At 51.2% G+C, this 9811-nt stretch overlaps 1 protein-coding gene across 1 annotated transcript in view; it reads right to left on the minus strand.

The window, feature by feature from the left end:
- The window catches only part of LOC114633356 (heparan sulfate glucosamine 3-O-sulfotransferase 3B1), a 40109-nt gene extending 31089 nt beyond the window's left edge, over positions 1-9020 (minus strand). The window contains exon 1 of the mRNA XM_028781940.1: positions 8093-9020. Within this exon, the coding sequence (XP_028637773.1) occupies positions 8093-8646 (554 nt within the window). The 5' untranslated portion in view covers positions 8647-9020. The remainder of the gene's footprint in view (positions 1-8092) is intronic.
- Between the last annotated feature and the right edge of the window lie 791 nt (positions 9021-9811).

Consider the following 9811-nt stretch of genomic DNA (forward strand, 5'->3'; position numbering starts at 1 on the left):
ACAACCTCCTTCAGAGTGTCTGCCTGGGAGGATCAACCTCTTTCAGAATATCTGTGAGGAACTAGGCTGTGGAAATTGAACCATGAAGGGCATAATATTTGACATAGAACAGGATGTGTTGCTTTGTCCTATGCCAGGTTACAAATGAGGGAAACAGGCTATTTGTGGGATGACAAGGGATAGAGGCAAAGATGAACAACACTGTCTACCATGTCCAGTACAGCTGAGAGGGGCTACCCAGCAGGACTCTTTGCCAAGGTAGCGCCATATCTGAACTGCTGTTTGCAAACCACATCCTCAACACTGGCAGCAATGTTTACAGGCTGCCAAACTTCTATAAAAATCTGGGCTGGTGGCATAGGCCCTTATTCCAGCATTGTGATTTGAACCAAGGCCTGAGTGAAGACCTGTATGCACAGGTTCATCCACTGTATGAAATCATCCCTTGCTGGAGAGTGGGTCTTGGGAGAATGGCATGTACAAATGAGGGTACAAGGCAAATCTCTGTGCATCACATTTGGTCCAGAAAATGAAATCTATCTTTTTTACGGCAAGTGCTCACTCAATAAGTACACTCTTGTCAGATCAGATGGGGGAGGGGCATAAATACAATTTATAAGAGTGCATTATTCATTGAAACCTGGTGACACACATCTCTAATCCAACCTACTTAGTTGCCGGAAGGACCCCGAAGGCAAAGATCAGCCTGGGTGACTTAGCTGGAACCGGCTTCAGAAGTAAGCTTTGCTCCACTCCCTCCAGCACACACCCACCCACCCATTTGGGGCTTCTGAGAAGCTCGTGGGTGGAAACAGGATGTTTCTTCTTTGTGTATCTGTGTTAACTGATGGAGCTGGCATATGCTAAATGCCTGGAACAATCATATGGGAGGGCTCCAGGGACTAGCCAAACAGCCAGCCAAGAGTAAGGAGCCGGACTGAATGAGGACCAGTTTCCAGAAGGCCCTGGGAGGGATCCGGAGGGGATCAGCGTCTCTAATTCTGTCAGCTTTTCTGAGAGTGCACTTTAGTGCAGGAAGAACGGAATAAATCTTGGGTTTTTTTTTTTCAGCGCCACCAGGAGAAAACAACTCATTCCTTCTCCCTAGGTCAAAATGAAGTTAGTTTCCATTGAACGCTTGAAGGCCGGTGTCCTGAAGGGCGGCCCCGCAGCGTAGAAGAGTCTAACGCTGCGGGATACAGAGAAGCGAAGCTAACAAGAGGCTAGAGTTGGTCAGACGTGCCGAGAGAATCGCTCGGAGAAAGCCCGTGGGCGGAGCTCCGTACTGGTCCGACGCCATTGGTCTCCGGGCAGTCCCTCCGACCAATCAGCGCGGGCCGAGGCAGCTCAGCCCCACAGGTGAGGACCCGCCAGAAGCGCACGCGTGGCAGAGGCCAGCAGGCGTGGGCCCCATTGCACACTAATGTCACCAGGCCTGGAAAGGGGGGAGACTCCTCCCTTATATCAGGAGAGGGCGTGGCAAGCGGCTCCTTTCGGCTCCTCCCAGTGTATTTTTCACTTTTCACTGGCTACCCCTAATCTCAATGCCCAGAAACCGCCTTGAAACTCTTTTTTTTTCCTGGCCTAATATAAGGTTGCAGGGTGCTTTGAGGCAAATCCTGGAACCCAGAAATTCTGTATCCTGCGCCCCACCAAGTCGCGGATGAGCACACATGGAATGGTCACGGTCTCCTCCAAGGCGATTCAAAGCAGTCTGGCTGAGCTGAAGTGCCAGAGGCCTGACATAAACAGGGGGACTCAAGGTTCACATCTGCCAGGCTTACAAGGAAAATATCTCGTTGTATCACACTGCATATCCTTTTAACTATTGAGAAAATCGAACTCCTCTTTATAAAGGTTTACTTACATGACTACATACCAATCACGTTTATTCACACGACTATACACTAAATTTTACATTTGGTTTTTTACTAAAACTGTATGTAGTCTTGAGGTTGAATGTGATGTCTTAATTTCTGTATAGTCTTGGGGTCATTTGCATAACCATCACCTTACGCTTTTATCATCCCTTCGTGGTGGGTACATAGACGGTCTCCTATTTTGTTCTATAATGTACTATTGTTAACTCGATTCTCCCTGCTGTTCTACAGAACATCATAATGTTGTGGGAGCAAAGACAGAGCAGTACAGCTTCATCTATCCATGTTTCTTACATGTCACAGTGAAGTAAGTTTTTGAGTGAGTCAGTAATGTAAGCTATTTTTTTTTTAATATTTGTCAAACGACAGCAGAGTGTGTGAAGTCCAGACATGAAAGAATTTTAAATAGAGAGAGCCACTCCTCCTCCTCAAAACTTTGCTGTGGGGTTTCAAGAAAGCTGCAGGGGTGTTGTAACACTTAGCCTCTTGGCTATAACGGAATTTACTATCAAGTTACTAAGAATAATTATTGCTCCTCATAGCTAACCTCCCCCATCTCTGGACAAGAGAAAGAACTAGTCAGACATGCAGAAACAGCCATTTTGAGGTTGGATAGTTTTGACAAGGAATAAGATGGTCAACAAGGTAACGATTTACATATAAAAAACCTTTTCTGGTCTTCAATGACACTGGTAACCCATCTCTTCTTTCTTGTCACTTGAAGAAGGCAGGATAGGCTCTCATTACCCTTGGCACTATGCCATGTGCTTGGGGTGGCGGTGGTAGGGGAATCCAGCCTCTCTCACCAGCCCAGCCCTCAAGTTTTTCTTCCTCTCTGAAATAGTCTTGTTTACATGAGGGGTAAAGTTCGGTTGAAGCCCTCTTTATAGCAACAGAAGGTGTTGTGCTGTGCCTGTGGGGTGGGCATTTTGTGCTTCTGTCGCTCAGTTTAACTTCCATGTTCATAGAGTGAGAACACAGAACCCCCAAATGACTCAGAGTAGTTGGGCAAGCTGTCTTGGTCCTGAGCTTCAGGTCTGACGCTTGGTAAACACACCGCCTCTAATCTCAGAGAGCTGCCAGTGGTGTTTGTTTTGCTTTATTTTTTTTTTTTTTATTCCTAGTGAACTTTCAATTGTAAATAGTTTTAGTGATTTGAATAGTCATTTTGTAGAAAAAGAAAACCTTATGTTAAATCTGTTTCAAACTGAAGGGCTCAAACTGGAGCATGCCTGTTTAGAATGAGAATTTGTGAAGTGCTGATCTTCAAAACATAAAACAAACAAAAACAAATCAGAGAAACAAGAGATGTGTACGATCACTTCGCAGTGGCAAATGGGAGACTATTGACTGGAGAACACATCTCAACACTATTAGTGGACAGTAAACTACTGCTTTTTTAAATAAGTAGATTCCTTTTTTAAAAGCACAATCTAGTGTAGTTGGCATTTAATTTCTATTTACTGTAGCAGCCTATCTTTTAAGAATGTCTCCTAAGACAAGGACTCCAAACTAATCTTCGCAGACTGGCTGGATAATAACCTACCACTTGGAAGATAATAAATGCAATTTAATTCATACATTTTGGCATTTTATTTATCTAAAACTAATAGGCCACTATTAAATATTGACAATTTTATTAACTCAGCATCTGGGAAAACACTTATGATTAGGTTAATTTATGTTATATTTGCCCCCCAACTTGTAAAAGATTAATCAACCATTTTATGGTGTAATTTAGGGGCCTAATTAAAAACAGAGCTCAACACATGCTACACAGTCCTGCTGGTAAATCTTGACAGCATTCTAACATCATGATTTGTATTTCAAATTGGTGCATCTCAATGTGGATGGCTGACCTTCTCCCAGCAGCCTGGAAGTGAGCCGTGTGTTTGGCTTAAACTGAAGAACCTAGGAAGCACAGTTATTTAGAAACAGACTATCCCCAATGAGATCAGAGCTCCAGGGAAGTCAGAAACAGGACTGGCCACCAAGTTTTTAGAAACAGACTAGGTTTGTGGAGGTAGGAGATCAGCTAAAAATATAAAGGAAATTACTGTTTTCAGCTGTCACCGGGAGACATTTATTACTGGATTTTAGTATCTCTAGGAAAACCTCGGAGTTCTAGCTATAGCTGCCTTCTGATTAATGAGCATGGAGTAATCACTGTGTCCTTCTTGACTTGGGATCATTCTATCGTTTTAAATGAACAAATTAATTCCAAAGAGCTTAGGAACATGTCACTTAACCTGGGCCTCCCAGCCTGAAGGGGGCAAATGCCATTGAATAAACCACTTCCTTCATGAGACACTGGCTGTTTTTTCAGCCACTATACTTGAGGGATATTTTTGTCATTTTAATGACTCCTTTGATTCTAGCCATCCTGTGCAGAGAAATAAAAGTGACAGAAAGGTCTGATTATCCTCATCTAGTTAGAAACCAGTGCAAGACGATTCCCAGTCAATTGTCCCGGCATTACAAAGGTTTTTAAGATAAATGACAAAGTGGGCACTCTACACGGGGCCACCGGAGGTGGGCAGGAAACCTTCAAACACTGTTAGAGCAGACATCGCTTTGAAGAATTACACATGAGGAACAGCACATTTTGGTCACTAAAGTCAGGGAGCCTGGCACAGAAGGATGTCCTGTTGGAATAAGAACTCTTGTCACTTTCTAGCTGTGAGACTTTGAGCAAGTAGATTAACCTCTCTGTTCGTGCTGTGTTTCCTCATCTGTCAAAAGTATCCACTTCACAGGATGGTAATGAGGATTAAACCAGCTAACCATAACACTTGAAACAGTGCCTGCAACAAACGTTTAATACAGTTTAACTACAATATTGTTTAAACACACACACACACACACACACCCAGAGAGAGAGAGAGAGAGAGAGAGAGAGAGAGAGAGAGATCATCGACCCCCCCCCCCCAGTTTATTTTGTACAACCGAAATTGAAAGGGGACCTGATCCTGTGAAAAAAGTCCCACTTCTGTGGAGCAAATGACGATCATATAACGTTTGATTAACTTAACTCCTAAACTCTGGTCATCAAATTCTTGGAAATTTACAAAAACTTGAACTGGATCAAGAAGAAATGTTTTCTAAAAACTGCTTCATCAATGCCTCGCCACCAGTTTACATTTTCATGCCAAGCCGGATGGCGGCTTGCTCCATCAGAAGGTTGTAAGTTCCAAGTCCCCTAGCCCCAAACCTCTCAGAAACCACAGCCCCATGAGCCCCTCAGATATCACCAACAGGCACTAAGTTTGGAAAGTGATTAGAGAACCCTGGGTATGAACGGGAAAGTCAGCTCTGAATTCTGTACAAACTGGGCCTCAAGCAGACTGGAACTAGCTCGCATTAGCTTTGACTTTTGCAAACTTGGGCGCTGTAAAGACTCCCGAAGTCTGGGTGGTGGCAGCGGCCGGGTCAGCTCCAAGTTGCCACCAAGGCAGGCTCTGGCCTCCCAGGAGTCTGGGCCACCCGTTGGCTGATGGTGCATTGGTAGGGATCTGTAAGGACTACAAATTCTCTGGCATCCAGGAAAATGCACCAGGCCATGGGCCCCTGGCAGGTCTGCATATTAATCCATTAAACTCATTAACAACTCGCTCAGACACAGCCACGACCCTCATTCTACAACCGATTGCCTGCTAACCCCAGAACTCAACCATCCATTCCACACCCCCTCCCATTTTGTCTCAAAGGCTTTAAAAGCGCCTCCCCTTGCTCACACTTCGGCGTTGAGGACTTGTTTTAACCACGATTGTGCCTTGCAGCTCTCTGGTTAATCATTATTTACGCTGTTCTCCAGCGGGACGGCCTACCCCGGGACAGAGCAGTAGGGACCCTGCAGGCCTGGTTTGGACCACAGCTCGGAGAGCCCGGTGGACTCCAGCCGGGAGGAGATAGGTGTAACGCTCGGGGTCCTGGGTCGGCGTCTCCTGAGCCTGTTGGATTTAGAGTTTCAGGGTTGCTTTCAAATTAATCGTGAAGTCCTTACATTTCTCCAGGCACTCAGAATAGTCTAAAATGATTTACAAGTTTTAAATAAACAGCACTATTTTTTTCTTTAATAAAATATTCAGTAACTCTGCTGGCACACTGGTCACTGGTGGGACAGCCAGGGAAGGTCGCGTGGAGGGGACGCTTGCGCTACTGCAGCTAGATCACCAGGTCACCTCCGCGAGGCCTGTGCCTCCCGGTGGCTTCAGAAGAAAAAAGACCCTGGCTCCCCGCAGCCTGTTGGAGCCCGGGTGGCCTGTACGGCTACTGGCGGCGCGGCTTCGGGTCGCTGGTCCCCGCCACGCTATTCGGCTGTGCTCTCCACCGCCGCCCAAGAGAAAGGAGAGCCTCCAGAGCCCCAAGGGCGGTGGCAGGTGGAGGCAGCCACCTCTGCCTCCGCCTCCGCGTGAATCTTCCAGCGGGGATTTCCACCACCTGCCCCAGGTGCCTCTAAAACCTTCAAGGGCTCAGTGACTTGCTTGCCACTTGCTACGGACCCAGCCCGGAGTGGGTCTGATCAAAAAAGCCTCAGGCTGCCTCGGGCTCGGCTCCGCCAGAAATGATTCTAACGATTAGCTTGCCACCCGGTCCTCGAAACTTATCCCAGGAGGGTGTGTATAGGACGAGTGGTGGGAAAGAAGTAAACGGCATCAACAACACATCGATGGTAACAGCCTACAGTTAGCGAAGGCCCCCGTGGTAGCTCCCCGTGCAGCTCCTGGCTGCACCCAAGTATTCGCCCTTCCCGGCCCACCCAGAATCCACGTTATTCCCAGTGCCCGGATGAGAGCACCAGGACCCACCGGACCGGAATCCGAGTGTTGCACCCGAGTCTCCATTCTTAGCCCGCAGTGCCCTGGGAACTGTGAGAAGGGAGACCGTCACTGCTGGCTTAAACCTCCAGACTTGGTCAACTCTTCACAATTAAAAAAAAAAGAAAGAAAGAAAGAAAGAAAGACATAAAGAACAAAGAGGAGGGGGAGAGAGAGGCTGGGAAAGGAGCTGCTTTAATCCTCAGGGTCAGGCCCCTTTATTTGCCACGCCATCCGTGTCCTAGAAAGTACGGTCGAGGCAGAGAGCGGGGTTCGGTTCGTGTTTCTCCTTGTTTTCGGAAGTCGTGACCCTCTTAGAAAGTAATTGGGTCTGGGGGAGAAAATTGGGGGAAACGCGAGTGCTGGGTGATGACCTAAGGGGCTGAGGACCCGGCTGCGTTTCCGGAAACTGGGGTGTGACCCCCCTCCAGCAGCTCATACCAGACCAGCAGCCCGGGATGCAGTGGGCAGAGGTCGTGAATGTGACCCGGGAGCCTCGGTCCCTTTAGAACTAGGCTCACAGCCGGAAGCCACGACCTCGAAACAACCCTCATTTCTCAATCAATGGTCCAGAGATATTTTTTGAGCTCGGGGTCCGCGGAAATACACGTCCTTGTCGAGGCCCTCCCAGCACAGAGGCCCGGGAGGCGAGGCGGCAGCAGGCCGGCAGCGCCTCGGGCGCCCAGAAGCCTTCGAAGAGGCTGCCGGCTGCAGTGCGCGCCTTTGCCCGACAGGGACCAGCACAGCTCCACGCCCGGCGCGCCGCAGCCAGCAAAGTCGCGCAGCCTCCCCGTTACCCTCCCGAGCCCAAGCCGCTCGCCAGCCAAGCGGGTCAGACCCCTTTCGGGTTCCGGCAACAAGGAGAATTGTAACAAAAAGTTAGCAGACTCGAAAAAGCCTTGGCGCTGCGCCTTAGCCTGCGCCCCTCTCCCCATCTGGGCAGCAGAAGCGACTCTAGCAGTTGGTGCTCGTTGTAGGCTGTGACCCAGAGGCGCACAACACTCCTCCCCGCGTCCCCGGCTGCAAGAGAGACAACAAAATCCTAGCCACGCCAAGTTATTCGAATAGGATGTGGCCACAGCCAAAAAGTAACCCGTTCCTCTGGCGCTGTCACAGTAGCTGCCGGGTGTCTTTGTGGCGAGGTCGCCTAAATGGTTCTAGGGCGCAGCGTACCAGTCAACGGTGCCAACCTACAAGTTTCTCTAGGTGGCTGTCTCAGCCTACCCCAGAACATCTGAATTCTCCGCAACTGTCCACCCGCAAAATGCTGTCGCACTTTGGTCCCCGCCCGCCCTAGGTTGACCGAAGTTGTACCCCTGCTTCCCTCCCCACCTGACGCGCAACGGCCTGTGGAGGATCGCGGCCGGAGCAGCAGCCCCTGGAGAGGAAACTCACCGGTACCAGGCAAGACCCTTGTGGTAGCTGCGGTCGAAAAAGTGGGGCTCGGCGCCCACGGCGCGCACGTCGGGGTGCACGCGCAGAAACTCCAGCAGCGCCCGCGTGCCGCCCTTCTTCACGCCGATGATGATGGCCTGCGGCAGCTGCTTGCTCCCAGCGCCGCTGAAGAAGCTGGAGATGGGACTGGGGGAGTCCGGCGCCTCTGGACTCTGCTCCTCCTGGCTCCCGGCGCCTACTGTCTTATCCTTGCCTGCAGCCAGTAAGTTGGCCGGAGGTGCCCGGAAGGGCATCTTAGGAGATGTCTCATTCGGAGCTGTGACCAGAGCTGGCTGAGCGTGAGTGGCGCGGGACCCCGAGCCCAGGAGCAGCAGGCCGGGAGCGGCGGTACAAGAGCCGGCGCACGAGTACAAGAACATGTACAGCCAGATGCAAAGCATGGCGAAGAGCAGCGCGAGCTTCCTCCTCACCGGCGGCGGGGGCGGCGGCGGCTGCGGCAGGAACCGGCCCGGGACATCGAGGCAGGACCGGCCGCCGCTCAGGCGCTGCCCCATACGCGGCCCGCGGGCACGGCCAGGGGCATGGCTCAGCACATGGCACGAGTCCCGCCGGAACAGAGAGCACCGCGACGGTCCCCTGCCACTTTGAGCCCGGAGTGATTCGGTTTATTGCCCTCGTGCGCGCGCGGCTGCCGAGGCTGCGGCTCTTTCCCGGGTGGCGGCGGCGGTTGCAGCGGCGACGGCTCTTGACATGATGCCCACGAGAAGCCGGGGCTGGAAAGCGAAGTCCGGGCGGCAGGAACTGTGGGCAGACGCGCTGTCAGTTACGCTGTACCCCGCACCTAGTTCCCCTGGACGGGGCGCACGGCAGCTCGCCGGGGCTGCCTCCCCGCAACCAGGAGATTGAGAGCAGCCCCGGCGCTTGCCCGCTGAGGCTGCGGCTGAGAACTGCGCAGGAAGAGAGCCCCGCACTGAGGTGGAGTGGGCGGTCCCGGCCTTCCGAGTGACGGGCTGCGCTACCTACCAGGAACCGCGAGCAGCATGCAAATGCCGGAGCTTCACCCAAGTCGAAACAGCCAATCGTCTCTCGGAACGTGGGGGTGTGGAAAGGGTTCGCGAAGGGGGGTAGAGCAGTCTGGGGTTACTATTGGCTTCAGAACTCAAGGGGCGGGTTCAGGGAGGCGAGGCCACCGGCTGGTGACAGGAGCAGATGGTGAAGATGCTGGCTGGAGTGACCCGACGCTGAAAGAGGTCCCACTCGGTTGAGTGGCGCTCTCCTATACACGCGGGCTCTTCCACACTCGCTTCTGGGGACAGCCTTGGCTGTAGTCGCCTATGTGACAAGACGCTAGTCCCCATCCAAGTGTCCCGCCATCCGGTTCCTGAGTGTAAGAGCTGAGGAAGAGAGACAGGGATGGAAGAGGGAAAGCCGACCAGACGTGTTTCCAGCCCCACCGCAAACCCAGTTCTATAATCGGGGCTCAGGGAAGGGCCCCCCAACAGACCCTGATTTAGGAAGTTTAAGCAGGGAAAACCTCGGCGGAAGTCACTAACTTTCCCGGGTCTCTTAATATAGTTGAGAGTGATCTCCCTGCGCCTGGCGCTTAACTGGGACAGACGTAAACACTATCTCACGCTTTCCAAACTCAAAGGCCCGAGAGGTGAGCGGAGGGAAGGGAGGGTTAGTTTTAAGGTACTAGTTGAAACTTTAAGTCACATG

The sequence above is a fragment of the Grammomys surdaster genome, unplaced genomic scaffold (assembly GCF_004785775.1).
Source record: "Grammomys surdaster isolate TR1022 unplaced genomic scaffold, NIH_TR_1.0 581, whole genome shotgun sequence".
Taxonomy (NCBI): Eukaryota; Metazoa; Chordata; class Mammalia; order Rodentia; family Muridae; genus Grammomys; species Grammomys surdaster.